Here is a 22,589-nt window from a genome sequence, read left to right on the forward strand (position 1 = left end):
AGAAAATCCCAAATGGGTTCATTGAAGAGCTGGACCCAAATTAACAATAAAAATTTAATCCAGAGGCACTAGCTAGGGCGCCAATGACTCTTTTTGAATAGGAGAATGACATGGCCAGAGATATATTTTAAGATTATTTTGGTGGCTTTAAGAAAGGAGAAAGTAGAAGGGAAGGGAATGTAATATGACCTATCTTTCCAAACTCTTCTTTTCAAGGTGATATGATAGGAACCTGGGAAAAACCTGGTTCCTAATTTTGACATTCCATGAAGGAGGGGTTTGTAGTTGTAAAGAGAGAAAGATTTGGAGAGCCTTAAGAGCAGTCCTTTTGGGTGGCTGCAGATTTCACTCCCTATTTGGGCCAGGAAACACGGAAATACAAGGCTACAAAAAAAAAGGCTAAATTGAAAAAAGGGAGAGATCAAAATCAACCCATTACCAAATCGGTGCAGTGGAAAAATTGGAAATTGAAAGAGTGGAAACAGAAAAAACAATCTGAGTTCAAATCGTGTCTCTGACACTACCTGGGTGGCAGTGAGCAACTCATCTGACTTTCAGTGCTCCCAAATCTTTCTTTTCTGCTACAATTAGAAATCAGGCTGCTTTTTCCAGTTTCTCTGCACCTTTGAAGTTTGACTGTTTCCTAAATTTGGAGATATAATAAAAGATTATGGGATCATAAAAGAGGAGGGAAATTGATAGTGGATTGTCATCTTTAATATTTAATAATGTAATAATAATAATACTTTAATACTTAATAATTTAATAATACTTAAATATTCAATATTTCTATGTGAATCCATTCATTCCTCAGACTCCACTTGTGAAGGTCAAGCAATAAGATAATTATTCCCAGCTCCCACGGAGTCTGCCTGGGCAGAGACCCTTCCTTTTGTTTACCCCATAAATAGAAGGCAGCTAGAGCTAAGGGCTTTCCAGGGTATGACCCTTGTGTCCTTGTCTTTCCTAATCAAGGTTTGGGGGTGATCTGTTCGAAAAGGAAAAGAACAAGCCCCTAAAAATCCTGCTTGAGATGGCTTCTGTTTTTCTAGCCAAGATTGCTGGAGGCAGCTGGCATTCTTTGAGTGTCAGAGAGGAGTGTAATCAGCCACACCAGCTACTGTCTGCCATTTGTCAGGAGAGGTCCCAATGATGTATTGTCACATCAGGAAGAAGGAAGATACACCTGGATTTAAAGGGCCCTGTGACCTTCAGATGGGTTCTTCTGGGGGTCATCAAGGGAGACCAGTGACCTCAATTCATTGGTTACTGCTAGCCTAACTAATAAAACGATTAATCATGCTAGGAACTTTGCCTCTCACAATGTCTACTGCAGCATCCATCCTTTATTATCAAGCAGTATGCCCCTATTAATAGAGCATAGTGTAGAGAATTGCCTCAGTTTATCTTTTAGGTAAATTTCATTCCAGACAGAATCAAAGACTTACTTCATGAAAAGAATTCAGCAGTCCTCTTTATTCAAGAGATGAAGAAACTGAGACTTAATTTAAGAGAGGGGGAGTGAACTCCTTAAGGAGTTCCTTGGTCACAAATATTAAGTAAATTTATTCATTTATTATTAATATTAAATAAATAGTCATTAATTATTGAGTAAATATTAAGTAAGCATTAATATTAAGCAAATATTAAATATTATTTCTATTTATGTTAACTATTAAGTTAAAAGGTCATTTTGGAATATGGGTTCTCTCACTCCAAAGTCAGCATACTTTCTCCTGTAGGAAGGAAACCTGCATTTATTAAACACCTACTAGGTGCCAGGCACTGAGCCAACTGATTTACAAATATTGTCTCATTTGATTCTCACAAGGACATTAGAATATAAATGTTATTATTATCCTCACTTAACAGTTGAGGGATTTGATGCAGATAGAAGTTTATTTAGACTGCCCAGGGTCCGAGACCAGATGTGTTAAGGGTCTCGTGTCTGTACTAAGAACTGATGGAGTCTACCCCAATCTAGTATTTTGTGGGTGTAAATAGGTGTAAATTAATTTATTAATTTACAGGTATAAAATAATTTTATTAATTATTACAAATTAATAATTAATTTAGTTTTTTATTTTTAATTTAAATTAAATTAAGATAACAATAAATTAACAGTAGGTGTAAATTAAATTTAAAAAGCTATAGCAATGCAGTCTTGTTTTTGATGGGGAATTTCCTACTAAAGCCAAGGAATCCACAAGCCACCTCGATACTACGGACAAACATGATCTGGAATTTTTCTTTACTAATGCAAGCTGCCCTGAACTTAAAGATAGCCAAGGCCCACAAACCACCCCGGGGTTCTAAGCAGCAGTTCTTCCCTGAGGGTGAAGCCAGCTTGGGAGTGGTTGGGGGAAAGAGAGAAATAAGCAGGGACTCTCTTTTAAACAGAGGCAGGTTTAAATGCCTTCACTCCACGCCTGCTTCTTTGTGAAGTTTCCCATTGTCACGTTGTGGTCCCCCCCCAACCCCGACCCCCATCTCCATCCTCCTTCCTAGCTGCCTGGCAAGAATGGCAGCAAATCAGTGCCTGGGAACACATCTGTGAGATCCCCCAAACTTGTTTCATTGCTATGAATAATCCAGGAGATGCATTGTTAGCAATGAATGGAAAAGATAAAAGGCACCAGAACCCTCCGCAGAAGGTCTTATTGCTACATTTTTTAATTTAACAGAAAAGATGACACCACAAGCTGGGGCCTCTGCACCTGGGCCCACGGCCCAGGATGAGCAGCAACAGATCAGAAGAATGATGGCAAAAAGGTCGAACATCATCAAGGAGCTGATACAGACGGAAAAGGACTACCTCAATGACCTGGAGATGTGCATTAGGGAGGTCGTTCAGCCCCTGAAAAACAAGCAGGTAAAAGGTCTTCTCTTTGTTGTCAGTCCCCCCACCCCACCCCCCAGATCCTAAAAAGAATCACTGTCAGAGGGAAGAGGAAGAGTCCAGAGACATGGACCGGACCTCGACCAAGGCATGGGGAGGGATGCTCGGCTCTGGTTCTCTCTGTTTGCCCAGAGCTTTTAACTGAAAATAATCATGCTACCTGTGTAAACCCTAAGTTTCCTTTTTTTCAAAGAGCCTTTATTTGGATGATCTGTACTTTTGAAGCATACTTAAAAGGAAATTTTACTCCCCCCAAACCTCCAATCCTACCCCACTGACAGCCTTGCCATCTCTAACATTTCCCTTCTGGGATTCTAATGAAACTGAAACGATCATCCTGGCAACCTTTTAGGTTTAAAAAAAATTTTTTTTAATTTAAAAAACTCATTACTTTCCATCTTAAAACCAATACTAACTATTGGTTCCAAGGCAGAAGAGAGGTAAAGTTTAGACAATGGGAGTTAAGTGACTTGTCCAGGGTCACACAGGTAGGAAGTGTCTGCCTAGCTGCCCCAACAAAATTGCATATAAGGTCCTGAAGGCACACAATGCAATTTGACCATGATCCTCAAATTGGAACTGGAAGACTCATTCTAATAAACAAAAATAATAATAGCATTTATTTAGTGCTCTAGGTACTTTGCAAACTATAATATCACTTTGTTCTCACAAGAACCCTGGAAAGTAGATATTATTATCAACCCTCCCATTTTACAGATTGGGAAATTCAGATTAATCTCAGTCACACAGCTAGAAGTGGCTGAGGCTGGGTTTGAACTCATGTCTTCCTGATTTCTGAGTCCAGTGCTCTATCCATGTATCACTTAGCTGTTTATTGTTCAGTCACTTCCTCCTGACCCCCATTTGGGGTTTTCTACAGAAAGATACTGCGATGGCATGCTATTTCCTTCTCTAATTTGCTTAATGATAACTAGCATTTCAACAGTGCTTTAAGGTTTGCAAAATGTTCATGCAGCCAAGGAGGTGCAATGGATAGAGCACCAACCCTGGAATCAAAAAGACTCATTTTCCTGAGTTCAAATCTGGCTTCAGACACTTACTTAGCTGGCTAACCCTGGGCAAGTCACTTAACCCTGTTGGCCTCAATTTCCCTTTCTGTCAAATGAACTGGAGTCAGAAATGGCAAACCACTCCACTATCTCTGCCAAGAAAACCCCAAATGGGGTTATAAAGAGTCAGACATGACTGAACAGCTACATATGGCATCTCATTTGAGCCTCACAACTCCAAATAGTGGGTGCCTCTCAAATAAAGAAAATTAAGCTGAAAACAGTAAAATGACTTACCCTGGGTCATACAGGCTAGTAAGTATCTGAAGTGGGACTTCTAAGGACTAGAATCTTCTTGATTTCAGGTCCAGAACTCTATCTTCTACCAGTATAAATTCTGTTTCAGCCAAATCTCTATCACCCTGCCAAACACACACACACACACACACACACACACACACACACACACACACACACACTCTTTTTCTTAGCTTCCACTTCCTCAGCTTGTAATATAGGAAATTCTGACAATATGAAGGATTCTTCAAATTTTTTTGTGTGTTAAAAAACCCTTTTCAAATAATAATGATGAAACCTATGGGCCCTTTCTCAGAATAATGTTGTCAAGTGCATACATAAAGTATATGTTACAAAAGAAATCAATTATATTAAAATGGATTCATCAAAATATTAAAATATGAACCTTAGCTTAAAACTCTCTGGACCTGCTGATTTTTAAGGTCCCTTTCAGCAGCAATGGTCAAGAACTGAGAAGAAAACTAATATTTGAAGCTAATTTTTATTTCAGTAGGAGTTGAAAACTCAATTGAATTTTAAACACTAACATAAGAACTATTTAACCTAAACAAAGACTATTTTAGACTGACCATAAGTGTAAAGATTTTCTCTCTGGTAAGCCTGTACCTAAGTGAAATGTTATGGTAAGGGCAAGTCTCTCTTTTGGTCCCTTTTCCATATTTTATTTTATTTTTACTCTTAGATATCTTCTAACAAATCCTTGCTTAAAGCAGAGTGCAGGAGCAGGAAGGCATGCTAGGAGCAGCACAGGTCCCTGAAATCTAGGCATGCCAGAAAAATTCTATAGCAGTAGGAGCCAAAGTCAGAGTCATAATGAAAAACTGTCTTCTCGCTTGTTTGCTATATGTTACCTGAAAGTTTCCTCGTAAACTTTTCTTTGTTTTGCCAATAAAATTAGGAAACCAATAGAGTTCAAAGACGTTTGAGGGTTCATCTAGTCTGAGGTATCAAATACTCCCTCCAGTGTGGTCTTAGACAGATTAAAATGTAATTGGGAAATATGTAGCAAAATGAATTAAAGTAGATTAAAACAGATGAAATTACATTTTTAAAATATGGATATGAAGTCCATAGGGATTCCTATTTAGGGTTTAATAGCCTCCGCTTCTATTTCAGTTGGATACTACTGCTCTAATTTTTCAAATTACATGTACCTAGGATAAATTTAAGATGCCAAGAGATCACAGAAGAATGAAGCTCATATCTTGAAGTTTAATAGGAAGAAGCGTCAAATCTTGGATGTGGGTCCCCAAGATCACCTGCCCATATACAGAAATATACATATACAGATGTGTGCCCATATGAGGGACACATGGCTAGAAAACTATTCCTTTGGAAAAGACCCTACAGATTTTAGTGAGTTATGAGCTAAATAAAAATCAGTAATATAAGACAGCCTAAAAAAAAGACTAATGTTAGATGAAGAGGTGGTATGTTAAAATAGAAAGTGTAATGACACCAGAGTCAGAAGATATGGAGTCAAATCCCACCTTTCTTTTTTTTAAAACCTTACCTTCTGTCTTGGAACCAATTCTGTGTATTGGCTCCAAAGCAGAAGAGTGGTAAGGGTAGGCAATGGGGGTCAAGTGACTTGCCCAGGGTCACACAGCTGGGAAGTGTCTGAGACCAGATTTGAACCTAGGACAGCCCATCTCTAGGCCTGACTCTCAATCCACTGAGCTACCCAGCTGACCCCCTTCCCCCACCTTTCTTTTTAATGTGATACTTTCAAAGTTTACTTTCTTGATTGCCCTTCTATGGGGACAGCACATGATATAGCCCCTCCACTGACTGCAGCATTCATCATTGCTGACTCAGGCTGAGAGTCCTTAGCTATATGCAGAGGGGTAATGTTCCTGCCCACGGTGTAAAGACCTGGACATTCTGCCTAGGAATCCCAGTGATCTTTGATTGTGTCCATCTGAGGGGATGATAGAAGAACAGCTGGGAGAGTACATAAAAGTTCATTTCCTACCTGGCTGCTAGATCTTTATTTATTTAAAACTGTTACCTTCTGTCTTAGAATTGATACAAAGTATTAGTTCAATAAGTGTTAGGGCTAAGTGACTTGCCCAGGGTCACACAGCTAGGAATTATCTAAGGCCAGATTTGAACCCAGGATATCTTGTCTCCAGATCTGGTACTCTATCCACTGAGCCACCTGGCTGCCTTTATTAATAGAATTTTCAATTCTATTAACTATCTATCTCAGCTTTATTAATAGAAGTGAGGAAAGAAGATGAAAGTATCACTTTCCTTTATTCTTGTTGCTGTTCAGTCATTTTTCAGTTCCTTCAAGAGCTTGTAACAATTTCCATTGTTTTGGAAAGTTTGGATATGTTTGCTTGTTTGTCACTCTTTGCTGTCACCTCTGTAGTCTGCTGGTTTTCTCCATACAAGTTATCCAATGTCAGAGGCTTTTTCTTTTTCTTTTTCTTTTCTTTTCTTTTCTTTTCTTTTTTCTTTTCTTTTTTTTGGCAAGGATATTGGGGTGGTTTGCCATTTCCTTCTCCAGCTCATTTTATAGATGAGGAAAGTGAGGTCAGTGGAGTTAAGTGACTTGCCCAGGGTCACCCTGCTGGTAAGTTTCTGAAGCTGGATTTGAACTTGTGATAATGAGTCTTTGTGATTCCAAGCCCTCTGCTCTAGTCATATTATATTTGTGCATTTTGCTTTGGGATGGACATTTTAGGAAAACATTGATGCATCCAAAGGAAAGTGATGAGGATGATGAAAGAATTTGGAATGTATTTCAATTCAATAAACATTTATGTCCAAGTGCCTTTTACATACAAGACACTGTGTTAGCCGTCAGAGAGACAAAAACAAAAAGCCCCTCCCCTCAAGCAGCTTTCATTTTAATGGAGAGATCCACAGGTACTTAGATGAGCAAATTCAAAATCTATACAGAATGATTTCCAGAGAAAGAAATAGCTAACAACTAAGGGGAAAGTCTAAGCGTAGGAACCAGTGTTTGATGTGTGTGCCTAGAAAGAATCTAGGAATCCTTTGTGGCAGAGGTGAAAACAGAGAGTTTTCTAAATATGGCAGCCCATTTGTGCAAAGTTTTGGAGATGGGAGATAGAAGGTCGTGTATAGGGAAGAGCCAATAGGCCAGTTCAATGGGAATGGAGAAGATGGCAAGAGGAGTAAGATGAAGTGAGACAGAGGTAAGCAAAAGTCAGATTTTGGAGAGTTTTAAATAGAGTGAGGAGTTTGTATTTTATCCTAGAAACAAAAGGAAAACAGTCATGATTATTGAATAAGGGGGCAACATAAATCTTTTTTTGGGAACTTCAGTTAGCTAGCTGTGCAGCTGATGAATGGTGAAGGGAAGACAAAAAGGAGCAAGGAGATCATTTAGAAGGCTATTGTCATAGTTCATTTTAGAGGGCAGCTAGGTGGCACGGTGAATAAAGCAGTGAACCTGCAGTTAGGAAGACTCATCTTCCTGAGTTCATATCCAACCTCAAACTCTTACTAGCTATGTGACTCTGAGCAAGTCCCTTAGCCCTGTTTACTTTAGTTTCCTCATCAGCAAAATGAGCTGGAAAAGGAAATGGCAAACCACTCCAGTATCTTTGCCAAGAAAACCCCATATGGAATCATGAAGAGTTGGACATGACTCAATAACATCATCATAGTTCAACAAAAGATGGAGAAAGTCTGAACCATGATAGAGACTGTGGGAGGGCAGAGAAGGGTTATGCAAGGATTTAGGATTAATACGATTTAATAACTAATTGAATGTGATTGGTTGAGGAAGAAGGAAGAGATGACTCTGGGGTATATGCAATGATTTATGAGACAATATTCATAGTAAAAAGAGCATTGGTCTCAGAGTCAGAGAAACTGGGTTCAAATCCTAACTCTGAAGCTTAGAATTTAGAACTAGGCAAGAAACTTGAATTCTTTATGTCCCAGTTACCTCATGTGCAAAATGAAGAAGTTACATACATTAAATGGGCTTTGAAAACCCTTATAGCACTAGATTGTTATGAGGATTGGTTAACAGATGTGATGATGTAGAAAGCAGAGGATTATTAGGGGCCATAATAGTTGTCTATCAATATTTAAAGGTTTTTTACTTTATATATTTTTATTTTTTAAAATACTTCCCAGTTACATGTAAAAAACATTAATGTTCATTTAAAAAAAAGTTTTTGAGTTCAAAATTATCTCCCTCCTTTCTACTCATCTCCCTCCCCTTGAGAAGGCAAGCAGTATATCAATAATATATGTAAAGTCATGCAAACCATTTCCTTATTAGACATTTTGCAAAAGAAAATACAGAAAAAAGCAAGAAAATAAAGTAAAAAAAGTTCTTCAATCTGCACTCAGAGTTCATCAGTTTCTCTCTGGAGATGGATAGCATTTTTCATCATGAGTCCTTTGGAGCTGTACTGGATTGTTGTCTTGATCAGAGGAGTTTAGTCTTTCACCATTGATTGTCATACAATATTGCTGTTACTGGGTACAATGTTCATCTGGTTTTGCTGACTTCATTTTGCGTGAATTCATATAAGTCTTCTGAGATTTTTCTGAAACCATACTGCTCATCATTTATTTTAAAATATATTTTTATTTGTTTCATTAAATATTTCCCAATAACATGTAATTTTTTTAAAAATTATTTTAAAAACATGTGAATTCCAATTTTTCCTTAACCCCCCCACGAACTCCCCCCTTGAGAAACTAAACAATTTGATATCGATTATACATGTGAAGCCATGCAAAACACATTTCCATATTAACCTTGCTATGAAAAGGAAAAACAAACACAAGAAAAATAAAGGAGACTTCAAGTTTCTCACTGGAAGAAGATGGCATTCTTAATCAAGGGTATTTTGGAATTGTCTTGGGTCATTGTCTTGATCAAAGTAGCAAAGTCTTTCACAGTTGATCATCCTTATAATATTGTTTTCCTGTATTTGCTCATGTCATATTGCATTAGTTCATATGAGTCTTTCCTGTTTTTGTGGAAACCATCTTGCTCATCATTTATTACAGCATCACAATATTCCAAAACAATCATATCCCTTAACTTATTTAACCATTCCCCAATTGATTGACTCCTTGATTTCCCATTCTTTGCCATCACAAAAAGAGCTGCTATAATTATTTTTGTACAAATGGGTTTCCTTTTCTTTTATCCCTTTGGAATATATATTTGATAGTGGCATTAAAGGATCAAAGGCTATAAACAATTTTATTGCCCTTGGGATATTATAGTTCCAAATAATTCTCCAGAATGATAGCACCAGTATACAACTCTACCACCAGTATATTAGTGTTTCCTTTTGTGTAATGTTAGCCAATCTGTTAGATATGTGGTGATATCTCAGGCTGATTTAATTTGCATTTCTCTAATCAGTAGTGATTTAAAGAATTTTATTCAAGTGACTATTAATAGCTTTGATTTCTTCTTCTGAAAGCTGCCTGATCATATCCTTTGACCACTTATCAATCGGGAAATGGCTTGTATTTTTTAAAAAATTTGGCTCAGTTCCCTATCTATTTGAATAATGAGAGCTTTATCAGAGAAACTTGCTATAAAATCCACTCCCCCACTTTCCTGTTTTCCCTTTAATTTTGGCTGTATTAGTTTTGTCTGTGTGAAAGCTTTTGAATATCATATAATCAAAATGATCTATTTTACTTACCTCCTGTAATCCTCTTTATCTAGTTGGGTCATTAACTCTTCTCTTATATATGAATCTGACAGGTAAAATTTTTCTTACTCTCCTAGTTTACTTATGATAATTATTTATGTCTAAATTAAGTACCCATTTTGAACTTATCTTGGTATACTGTGTAAGATACTGGTCTATACCTAGTTTCTGCCAAACTTTTTTCCAGTTTGACTAGTAATTTTTGACAAATGATGAATTCTTATCCACAAAACTTGGACCATTGAGTTTATTAAACACTAGATTGTGATGGTCATTTACCACTGTGTATTGTGTACATTAATCCATCATCGATTTGTTAGCCAGCTCGGTGGCATAGCGGATAGAGCTTGGGATCAGGAACATTTATCCTCCTGAGTCCAAATCTGACCCAAGACACTTGCTCACTGTGTGACCCTGGACAAGTCATTTAATCTTGTTTGCCTCCGTTTCTCATCTGAATATGAGTTAGAGAAGGAAATGGCAAACCATTTCAGTATATTTGCCAAGAAAACCCCAAAATGGGATCCAAAGAGTTGGGTGTGACTAAAATGACTGAACAACAACAAACCAGATTATTTTGATGATTACTGTTTTGTAATCAAATTTGAAATCTGTAGCTGCTAAACTATCATCCTTAGTATTCCCCCCACCCCTCGTTGGACCTTTTGTTCTTCCAGATGAATTTTGTTATTGTTTTTTCTAGCTCTATAAAATAATTCTTTGGTATTTTGATGGCACAGCAATGAATAAGGAAGCTAACTTTGGTAGAATTATCATTTTTTATGTTAATGTGACCTACCCATGAGCAATTAATCTTTAGATTTGTCTTTATTCATGTGAAATGTTTTGTAATTGTGTTCAAATAGTTCCTGCATTTGTCTTGGCAGGTAGACAACCAAGTATTTTTATTACCTGCAGTTATTTTAAATGGAATTTCTCTTTCTATAGTTTCCTGCTGGATTTTGGTGGTAGCATTTGGAAATGCTGATGAGTTCCATGAGTTTATTTCATATCCTGAACTTTGCTAAAGTTGTTAGTTGTTTCAAAAAATTTTAATTGATCTCTAGGATTTTCTAAGTATACCAGCATATTGTTTACAAAGGGTGATAATTTTGTTTCCTCGTTCCCAATTTTTATTCCTCCAATATCATTTCCCTGTCGTATTGCTATAGCTAGCATTTCTAATACAGTATTAAATAATAGTGGTAATAATTGGATATCCTTGTTTCACTCCTAATTTTATTGGGAAGGCTTCAAGTTCCTCATTACAAAATCCTTGTTACAGGTAATACTTGCTCTTGGTTTAAGATAGATACTATTTATGATTTTAAGAAAGGCTCCATTGATTCCTATTAATTGGAAACTAAATAATCAATCTAATTCTAAAAACAGAGTGACTCAAAGAATAAATCATGGAAACCATTAATAATTTCATTAAAATGGAATGACAACAATGAGAAAATTTTTTTTAAATTGTGAGATGCAGCCAAAGCAATACTTGGGGGAAGATGCTTATGTTAATAAAATGGAGAACAAGCAGCTTGATGAATTGGAAATGCAATGAAAAAAGATAGATAATGAACAAATTTTAAATCCTCAATTTAATACCAAAATGGATATCTTGAAAGTCAAAGGAGAGATTAATAAAAGTGAAGGTAAAATTGTTTCCAAAATTGCTCCTTTCTGAACCTTCAGCTATGACTCAGACATGAGTATAGGCACAGTGGAGTTGCTAAAAAGTATCCATGTCTTTGTCTAGTGCTAGTGTAGAGACTTATTTATTAACTAAGAATTATTTATTTATTAAATAAGAGTTCATTAGGGAATAGAGTTAAGTAGCATATTATTTATTTTTATTTTAAACTTTAATTTAATTAATTAATTTAGAATATTTTTCCATGGTTACACAATTCATGTTCTTTCACTCCCCTCCTTCCATCTCCTTCCCATATCCAATGAGCAATTCCACTGGGTTTTACATGTGTCATGGATCAAGACCCATTTCCACATTATTAATATTTGAATTAGAGTGATCGCTTAGAGTAGTAGCACAAGTTATTGATAGATGCATAAGAGATTTATAAGCTAGGTTTCTTTAAAAAAAATCTGAATGGAATCTCAGATGGATTTATGAGTAAAAGAGAATTTTCCCAGAGTGCTTTGGGAGACTGTTACGCAACTGACTCTTGGGCTAACTCTTGTCAGAAAGGAGGTCCCAAGAGCTGCTTGGTGAGATTTGGAAAATCTCAGTATTTTCATATCTAATGTTTATCTAAAAGTCCTGAAAAGTGAAGGAGATTGTTGGTGAAACCTCAGTGCAAGCCTCATCAGATTTGCTAGGCAAGTGGAGAAGGTTGTGGAGATTCAAAGTTGTTTGTTCATCTATACAGCAAGGAAGAGAGAGATCTAACTGATTTCTCTCATGTATAATTTAGATAAGGTAGATAGATTAAGATTTTGGGGGATTTAGATAGAATAGAAGAAAGAGTAGCCTTAATTCTGTTGGGGAAGGAGATCTGTGAGGATCAGATTTGGTTGGGTAGAGTAAGAAATTTTAGCTTAGGCACTTATATAGCATAAGAATTTCTTTCCCACTTGTTTCCTTTTACTATCCCTTTCATTAGTTTTTTTTTAAATCCATAATAAAAAATTTTTTTTATATATCTGGCTAGGCCGGAATTCTTAGGCTGCTCTGAGAAGCCATATTTGACTGTTGAGTCAAATCCAACAGCCTGTCCACACAGGACATAATTATTAGTATTACCATCCAATACCAATTATCAATAAGGATTAGGAAACCCTTATAATACTAAGATGTGAGTCTCCTGTAATCTCTTTCTAACCAGTTGTCAGAGCCTCTTATCATCTTTGGCTTGAGAGCTCTTGAAGCTGCTGCTGTTTCTTCCATCACCACTTATTGCCAAAATGGATTTCCATGTCACAGAACTCTCCTTCCAGTTTTCTAAGTTGACATAAACTGGAAATATGTCTCACCCTGACCTTTTTTGTCTCTGCCATTCTAGAATTCAATTTGAGATATTTTTTAAAATTTTGTTCAGAGACAAATATTGGGAGAAGTTGACTAAAATACTTTCACTATTCCACCATCTTGGTTCTACCTCCAGAAGTCTAAAGAGTTTTCATACAGCAGAGGAATTTTTAGATCAATTCTCATCCTGAAATGGAAAAAAAAAGAATCACAATGTGGAAATAATAAGGAGGCATATATCAACTCAGCATAAAGGGGGAAAAACTTCAATGTATATAAAATATTTAAAGATGCTTAATAAATGAGGTTTTTTTTAAACCTCTGCCTCCTATCATAGAATCAGTTCTAAGACAGACAAGCAGCATCAGCTAGGCAGTGAGGATTAAGTGACTTGCCCAGGGTCACGTAGCTAGGAAATGTCTGAGGCTAGATTTGAACGAAGGTTCTCCCACCTGTAGGCCTGGTGCTCTATACTCTGAGCTACCTATTTTCCACTTTATCACAATTAGCTCTGTTCAAAAATTGAATGTATTTCCTCTAAAGGTAGGTAGGGAACTTGTAGTCACTATAGGTCTTCAAACCATAGTTCCTTTTTTTGGAGGTGTTGTAGATTCATGCCTTGAGTAAGGGTTGTGTTATGTGAATTCTTGGATCTCTCCCAGATTTGGATCCCTTGTAAAACCATTCCAGAAAGTAGGAGCTAGTGTATATGTCTATGTAGGCAGAGCATGAGGAGAGGAGGAGGAAGTTGGAATTTGAATAAGCAAATGGATGAATGATGAATCAGGACCACTGCTCTATGCTACAAATCTAGTTTCACAGAGACTTTAATTTCCTGCCCCTTCCACAAATACCTTGTTAACTCTCCAAAAACCGCACACGTATTTCACTAATTGTTATTGTTTAGTCATTCATTCAGTTATGCCCAATTCTCTGCAGCCTTATGAATGATACACTACATGGGCAAAGATTCTGGAATGGTTTTCCATTTCTTTCTCTGGTGGATTAAAGCAAACAGAGGTTAAGAGACTTCCCCAAGGTAATACAGCTAGTAAGTGTTTGAGGCCAGATTTGAACTTAATGTCTTCTTTACTCTAGGCTCAGTGCTCTTTCCACTGAGCCATATAGCTGCTGCCATATCACTATTAGAGCAGGTATTTATCCTTTGAGATATAAAAATGCAAGAGATGATACTGCCAAGACAATAAAAGCTGTTCACAACTTTCAACACTGAGCCCTTTTTGGAGACAGCAGACTTTGGATATCTGAGATTTATTCCCATCTGTGGGAAGTGAATATTGAATAGTTTTGTGTCATTCAAATTTCCTTTCTTTTCCTTTCCTTCTGAGTTTTTTTTTCTCCTAGTCTCTTACAGATTCATTGTTTATTATTGAAATTGTTGAGCTTAAGCACTATGTATCTTGGACTTTACAGCATAGGATTTTGTTTGTTGTTTTTTTGTTTTGTTTTGGGGCTGGGGGTTATGTGTGTAGGTCATCTATGGATTCTTTCAATTAGCACCTTCTTTGCTGTGTTCAACAGTTCTGGATATGTGAGACCTAGACAAAGCAGAGAAATATTCCCTGTCTTGTTGGCATTTCAGTGAGAACAAAGAGAAATCTTGACAGATTGTCTAGATTGTGTTTGAAAGTGATTACACACACAAGGAGAAAGGCAACAAAAGAGACTGATGGAATTCTGATTCTGACTCTGATCTTGTCCCTGACCTTGACCATAAGCTTTTTTTTTATAAAGAGATGTAAGACTCTGTTGTCGTGTACATTTAATAGATATTTATTTCTGCAATATAAGTGAAATACAATAATGCTGAATTGTTAGTGCCTTCCATTCAGAACAATATAGCATATTGTGTTTGTGATATTGTCCTTGTGATTGAAATTCAAAAATAATCTACAAAATTTTATTAATGGGAGCATATAAAAATTGTCCTTTGAAAGATGGAATCTAAAAAATGCAAAAAAATCTAAATGCTACACAAGTGATAAAATTAAGACTATCATTTTCTTCTTACATTTCTATCTAAAAAACTATTCTTATTGGTATCTTTTGTTTTTCCATGGCCTAAATTTCCCTCTTATGCTCCCTTTCTCCACTTTTAAAGGGTTCTACTGCAGCTCATAACTTCAGAACTCAAGTTATCCACTATCCTCTCTCTCTCTCTAGCAACAAGAATTACAGGGATATGTCCCCATGCTTGGGCAAAGAGCATTTTTCAAAGAAAAGAATTAAAAGAGGAATAAGCAAAAAAAATTATCAAAGCCAATCATTATCTTTATAAATCTGGAAACACACACAAATACCTGTGGACCTCCCATCTCTTCAAAGGAATGGAAGGAGGTTATCTGCTCACCACTCTTCTTTGAGATCATGCTATTCTTTGTAATTTTGTATCACTTGACATTGTCATTTTCCATCATAAATAGAAGAATATGATGAAAAATGAAATTTCCATTTCTCTATTCCTTATGTAGTTCAGTAGCACTGTTTGGCTGTGAGAGTTGGATTCTAAGAAAAGCTGAACATCACAAAATTGATGCTTTCAAATTGTGGTGCTAGAGAAGATTTCTGAGAGAATCTCTTAGACAGCAAGGAGATCAAATCAGTCAATTCTAAAATAAATTAATTTAGAGTATTCACTGGAAGGTCAAATACTAAAGCTGAACCTTAAATATTTTGGCCATATTATAAGAAAAGAGGACTCATTGGACAAGACCCTGATGTTGAGAAAGATTGAAGGCAAAAGCATAAGAGGATAATAAAAGATCAGATGGATAAGTAGTGTCATGGAAGCAATAAAAATGAGCTTGGACAGTCTTTTGGAAATAGTGGAGGACAGAAGGACCTGGTATTTTATGGTCCCTGAGGTAACAAAGAATTGGACAAGACTAAATGACTGAACAACAAAAGCCCTAGATCTTGATCAAGAGAGCATGCAAGTATCTGATAAAGATAATTTTGTTCTTCTTTTGGACAACTGAATATAATGTAATTTAATTCAATAAATAATTCTTAAATGCCATCTAAGAGTAGAACTCTTTGTGAGGTTTTGAAGGGGATATATAGTTTAGAAACATCTTGGTGCCTGCCTAGAGGTAGCTTACAGTCTAATAGAACAAGTTATAGGTACAGTTAAATATATTGCTTCTCTTCCTATGGAACTCATATCCTTATGATCTACTTGGAAAATTACTTTAGTGTGGACAATTTTTTTGTATTCAGGGGCTATCGTTAAGCCTTCTGTAATCCCTAATATGAGTAACTACCTTTCCTAGGGAAAATTTGTTTTGCATTTATCAATCAATTGACAAACATTTATTTATGGCTCTGGAAAGTACTCTGTTTGGTGCTGAGGATACAAATATAAAAGGGAAGCAATTTCTGTCCTCAAGGTGATTACAATTCTTTTGGGAGGATATAACACTATAGTGTTTGTTGTACGAAGTATCATATTACCCTAGATGACCCAACAAAGAAACCTAGTCTAAATTATGTTATATTTAGCTCAATTTGTAAAAGATTGGTGACCAGACCCAAAGAGTAATCATTAGCAGGTCAATGCCAATTTGGAAGGAAGTCTTTTCTAAGCTGCACAAGGTCCTTACTATGCAATATTTTATCAGTTACATGGATAAAAGCATTAATGCCATATTTATAAATTTAAAGATGACCCAATGATGGAATACTATTGTGCTGAAAGGAATAATGAACTGGAGGAATTCCATGTGAATTGGAAAGACCTTTAGGAATTGATGTAGAGTGAAAGGAGCAGAACCAGGAGAACATTATACACAGAGACTGATACACTGTGTAATGCAGGATTTATGCAAGATCTCTTGCATTTGCAAAATTACCCTAGGCAATCCTGCCAGTTAGGAGAATGGAACTTTGGTCCAGCAGGTGCCAGTCCCAAGACCTGACAGTTTGAGCTGGGACTATAAATACCCCTGCGGAACCAACCTGGGGGTTCTGATTTCCTTGACCTCACCCAGACACCCAGTTACCCCTTGACTTCCCTTGGGGACCCCAGGAGGTTGAAGGGAGGTGTGGGTGGCGGAAAGTGGGCAGGAATTAGGTTAGAGTAGCCTAGCAACAGAGACACCCCTAAAACAATTCATCAACTATATCTGGCTAGTTGGTGGGTCATACAACATCAGGGCAGTGTCAAACTATCTCTGGCTGAGAGGCTGCTTCCCTCAGCCTGGCCTTGCTCCTAGGTCCATAGCCAACACTTTCCAGTCATCCTAGCAACAGCCTCTCAAGAGCCCTAAACCCTCTTACCTCAGTTTTCCCTTCTGTGTTCAAATAAACCCTTAGCCTGAAACTGAATTACTGTTGTCAATATAACATCATCCTGGGCTGAGGAGAGGGGAGAACAGCAACCACTTGTCTCTAAAAGAGGTACAGGGCAAGCATCCATTTTGTCTAGGAAGTGTGTGAGCTTAAGTTCTTGTTGAGTTCTCCTTTCACTCCAGCAGGGAGGGGCTCCACACTCTCCACCTTAAAGGAGCCTACAGATAGCAGGGAGACTGACTGGGCATCACAGCCCAGGCTACATATCCCTGACTGACTCAAATCACTAGCTACAGTAATTACAGGCTCCCTGGCCAGGTGACTCACTTGTGCCATCGGCTCCCCTGTTATGTCAGTTTAACCCCTTATTACAACTGTGGTAAAATTGAATGTAAGGGATGTCTGTACTAGCAGCAATGCAATGATCCAGGACAATTCTGAGGGATTTATGGAAAAGAATGATACCCACGTTCAGAGGAAGAACTACAGGAAAGGAAACACAGAAGAAAAAGAACTGCTTGAAAACTTGGGTTGATGCAGACATGATTGGGGATGTAGACCTGAAAGGACCACACCAATCAACTATCAATAATATGTAAATAGGTCTTGATTGATGACACATGTTAAAACCAGTGGAAATGTGAGTTAGCTATGGGGCGAGCCATTTGGGGGTCGATGGAGAAAGTAAGAACATGAATCATGTAACCCATGGAAAATTTTTCTAAAAATAAAAAAAATTTATATAAAAAAAAAGAAAAACAACTGCTTGATCACATGGTTCAATGGGGCTATAATTGGGGATGTAGACTCCAAATGATCACCCCAGTGCAAATATTAATAATATGGAAATAGGTCTCGATCAATGACACATGTAAAACCCAGTGGAATTGCTGATTGGCTATGGAAGGGGGTGGGAGGAGGGGAGGGAAAGAACATGAATCATGTAACCATGAAAAAATATTTTAAATTAATTAAATAAAAATTTTCAAATTAAGAAAAAGATGACCTCAAACTGGGAGGAATAGCTAACACAATGGTTGACAGAATAGGATTGTCATTGATTCTATTCTCATGATACCCACATACATGTCCACATAGACCTGGGAAGTTATATTGGTAAGACCCTACATCGGTTCAAATGTATGGTTAGTTGCAAGAATGCACTCTCAATAATGGGGTAGCCCACAATCTTAATATATCTGGCATGACAATGAAAATGTTAATGTGGTAGCACTGGTCCAGAAAAAGGGAGGCGATAATGGTTTTGCTGCACCCTTTCCTCATCAGATCAAATTTAGAGAATCAAACTGAAGAGGCAGGGGGTTTGCCATCCCCACCAATCTTTAATGAACATGTGGAGCAAAACTAAAAGTGATGAGAAAAAGATGCCATGAGGCAGATTTAGACTGGATGCCAGTTAATGGAAGGACCAACTCAATTGCTATGGGTTTTCAAGTGGATGTAGATGAGCTTTTGTAGAAGGGATTCCCCTTCACAGGGATCACAACTCCAACACTGTGATTCTATGACTTTACCTGAAACATCTTCTCCATCTTTTATTCTTCAATTTTCCTTGTATTAGTTGACCTGTTCCTAAAATCCTTCTTCCCATATTTCTACTTTCTAATTGAAGAAAGCAAGATATAGTAAGTAGTTTTTCATGAGTTGTAACTTAAATTAATTTTTTCAGCTCACTGCCTTTAAGAAAAAAACTTTTCAGATTGAATATATTGATGTATGACAGTAATCTCAGTTACCAATGAGGCTGAGATGGGCAGATCTCTTGAGTCTGGGAATACTGAATTGCAGTGGGTGCAGAGGTATCCCATTAATATAGTGGAGAATGGATTCACCAAAGGAGGTCCTTAATGAGCATTGAATCCATCCAGACCAGAAACAAAAGAGGTCAAAAGTCTTGTACTTATTGGAGTGAGCCTAGCCCCGTAAGTAGCCCCTATACTTCTAGTTTTGACATGATAGAGAGACCCAGTCTTTAATAAGTCTACAAAAACTCTGACTTCTCACTTTCTTTTTTTTAACTCATATTATATATATATACATATATATATATACATATATATGTATATATATTTTATCTCACTTTCCTAAAGTTTGGTAAAGGACTCTCTAGGAATTAGAGAAGAATTCAGTTGGGAAATGTTCAATGTTAAAAGCAAACCTTTGTTGTAGTTTTTCAGTCATTTTTTAGTTGTGTTCAGTTCTTTATGATGCCATTTTGGTTTTCTTGGTAGTGTGGGAAATATAAGTATGGGTAATGGGGTCACCAGGGATATTATAAATAAACTAAGTGGTTTGTGGGAACACACACACTGGGATTTATGAGAGACTACACCTGGACATTGAAGACTTGTACAGCCAAGCAGCTCCTAATTGTCAAAAGGGACCGTTGACCAACTGTCTTCCTGAGCCAGAGGCTTTGAGTCCCACAGGCAAGGTCACAAGATATAACTGTTTTAATAATGAACAATTAAAAGGAGGGATAGGAATATCTACTCTAAAACCTAAAACCTTAATGACAAAACCCACAGGGAAAGGGAAGAACTTATTACTACACTAACTTAGTTATCTAAACTAACGGGGCTCAAGGAGCTGTACATGGAGTCTCTGGGTGACTGCCTCAGACCTAGAACCTGCCAGGCTTGAGCAGCTCAACTAGGGGCTTTGTGGCATTGGGATTCTCAATGCAATCCACTGATGATCTCTGGATGCCAAGAGCTAAGGTTGTCTCAGGAACCAAGTAGGAAGGGATTGCTTGAAACGCTGTCCACCAGATCTCAAACTTCTCCTCCTCCCTTGGCTCTGTAGATCTTGTCCTCTTTGCTAGATGCCACACCACACAGGATCCCAGGGGAAAATCAGGATGCAGGGTCCTTTACTCTGAGTTCTCCCAGGGCTCACCACAGTTTGTGTTAACCCCTAATGGAGTCCCTTCTCAGAGCCAAGTCATTTCTTCCTGCTCCCTCATTCCATCCTGGAATTCCCAGCTCCAGCTCCTTCCTGCTATGTACAACTTAATTCCTAATCACTAGTTAATCTAATCTTCCTCACAACAGTTGGGATACTGGAGTGGTTTCCAATTTCCTTCTGCAATTCACTTTACAGATGAGGAACTGAGGCAAACAAGGTTAAGTGACTTGCTTAGGGCCACCTAGCTAGTGAGTGTTTATCTGAGGCCATATCTGAACTCAGGTCTTCCTGACTAGACCCAGTGCTCTATCCATCAGGCTACCTAGCTGCCTCTTAGCTTGGCACATAGTAGCCTTCATATAAATATTTGTTATTATTATTGATGCTAATATATGTATATTTGTATGCATATATATTTTTTCTCTTCTGAACTTAATAAACACCAAATAAAATGGACATTTCCATGTATACAATATCATAGTAGAAGCATCTGTACAATATTGATCTATAAGAACCAGTAGACTTTCCTGTCAATATTAACACAGCCATTGATCTGAGCTGACTCTTCCCAGTGTTTCTCAGGAGAGCCACTGCTCCTGTGTGTGACTTTCTGGAAGGGGTATAGTTTGCTATCAAATTGGATTCAAATTGAATTGGCTAGAGAAGCCATTATGCATTGCTATTCTGGTATGCGAAACCCCCTTTTCTAGGATTGAAATCTCTCCTCCTAGCTTGCTCAGTAACCCCAAGATAAAAAAAAAAGGAGGGTCTTTTTTTAACCTTGTATTATAGTTTTATAATTGAAACTTTCCCCCTTGTTGGTACATTTACAAGCACATTACAGGTTTCCTTCAGTGCAAAGCCTCCTGCTTTCTTTAATTTCAATAATCTATAGTCCAGATCAAAACCCACTAGGTCGGCTGAAAAGGAAAAGGAAAACATTTCCCAGTTCAGTGCAGAGGCTGTTCTGCCTGGAATTTAAAGAGAGTCAAAAGCTATTCCAATCTGTCTTAATATCTAAGACAATGAGCCCATTCCATCTGTGGAAGGGGATCTTAAGCTCATTACATCTTTTCTCAGGAATTACTGTTTTAAATGAGAATTATTGATTGTCTTTCCTTGTGAAAAGTGCCATGGCCCAATATGATTATCTGTAACAATTATGCCAGTGCAATAAACATGTCCTGCCCCCATGACATGGGCCATGCTTAGTTTAACATCAATTATTATCAACATAGTTCTACAGATTTGCTTAGGCATGCAAAAATGGTACCAAACTAAAAAGAAACCATACACTGGAGTTGTCAGAACTAAACTAATTAATTCGTCTACCAGATAGCCCAGTGACTTAGTGCCTGGAGTGCCAGACTTGGAGTTAGGAAGACCTGAGATCAAATTCTGCTTCAGACATTCACTCTCTTTATGATCCCAGGCAGGTCACTTAACTTTTCCCAATCTCAGTTTCTTCAGCCATAAAATGGGGACAATACCAATGAGTATCTCACAGAGTTGCTCAAAAGACAAAGTAAAGTGGTACAAGCAAAACACTTTGTAAACTTTAAAGTACTAAATTAGCTGTTGTTATTGCTATCATCATCATCATCATCATCATCATCATCATATATTAATTGAACATTCGCAGTATGCAAGGCACATACAGGAACACAATTTTGGCTGAGACATAGACATATTTGTTTGAATAAATTCTAGGCACTGTGAGGGATACAGCTAAGTATAATATATTTGTTATTATATAACTCATAGATTAAATTGAGGGAAAGAAGAGCTTACATACATTCACATGATATAACCAACAATGCCAGATAATATAATATTGGTACATGTAATATACTTGGCATTTTGAAGAATGAATGAAAAAATAATTTATTAAACATTTATGGGGCAGCTCAAATTTTATAAATTTTAAATTTAAAAATTATAAAACTTAGAGAGAGCCAGGCTCAGATATGAGAGGTCCTGGGTTCAAATGTGATCCCAGACATTTCCTAGCTGTGTGACCCTGGGCAAGTCACTTAACCTCCATTGCCTAGCCTTTACCACTCTTCTGCCTTGGAACCAATTCTTGGTATTGATTCTAAGAATGAAGGTAAGAATTTTAACAATGGAGAAAAGAACCACTTCCTCCATACAAAGTATTGTACCAAGTGCTGGATACCCAGATAGAAAAGAAAGACCCTCCCTGCTCTCAAGGAACTTCGATTCTAATTTGGGACACAAGATATATTGAAAGTTTCAGCTGCAAGTTAGATAGAAAAGTCTCACGGTCCATAGGGTGCAAAGCCAAAGATGTTAATTCCCTTTTACTGTCATTTTCCTTGATAAAATCTTATCAGTGTCTGATCTGGAACTATTTGACAGTGCCAAGGATGCCAGAAGCAAATATTTTCGAGAGAGAGAGAGAGAGAGAGAGAGAGAGAGAGAGAGAGAGAGAGAGAGAGAGA

At 37.3% G+C, this 22,589-nt stretch overlaps 1 protein-coding gene across 1 annotated transcript in view; it reads left to right on the top strand.

The window, feature by feature from the left end:
* The window catches only part of ARHGEF38 (Rho guanine nucleotide exchange factor 38), a 78,744-nt gene that overhangs the window by 29,533 nt on the left and 26,622 nt on the right, over positions 1-22,589 (top strand). Inside the window, exon 2 of the mRNA XM_044680965.1 lies at positions 2,685-2,872. Within this exon, the coding sequence (XP_044536900.1) occupies positions 2,685-2,872 (188 nt within the window). The remainder of the gene's footprint in view (positions 1-2,684; positions 2,873-22,589) is intronic.

This window comes from Gracilinanus agilis, chromosome 6, assembly GCF_016433145.1.
Source record: "Gracilinanus agilis isolate LMUSP501 chromosome 6, AgileGrace, whole genome shotgun sequence".
Taxonomy (NCBI): domain Eukaryota; kingdom Metazoa; phylum Chordata; class Mammalia; order Didelphimorphia; family Didelphidae; genus Gracilinanus; species Gracilinanus agilis.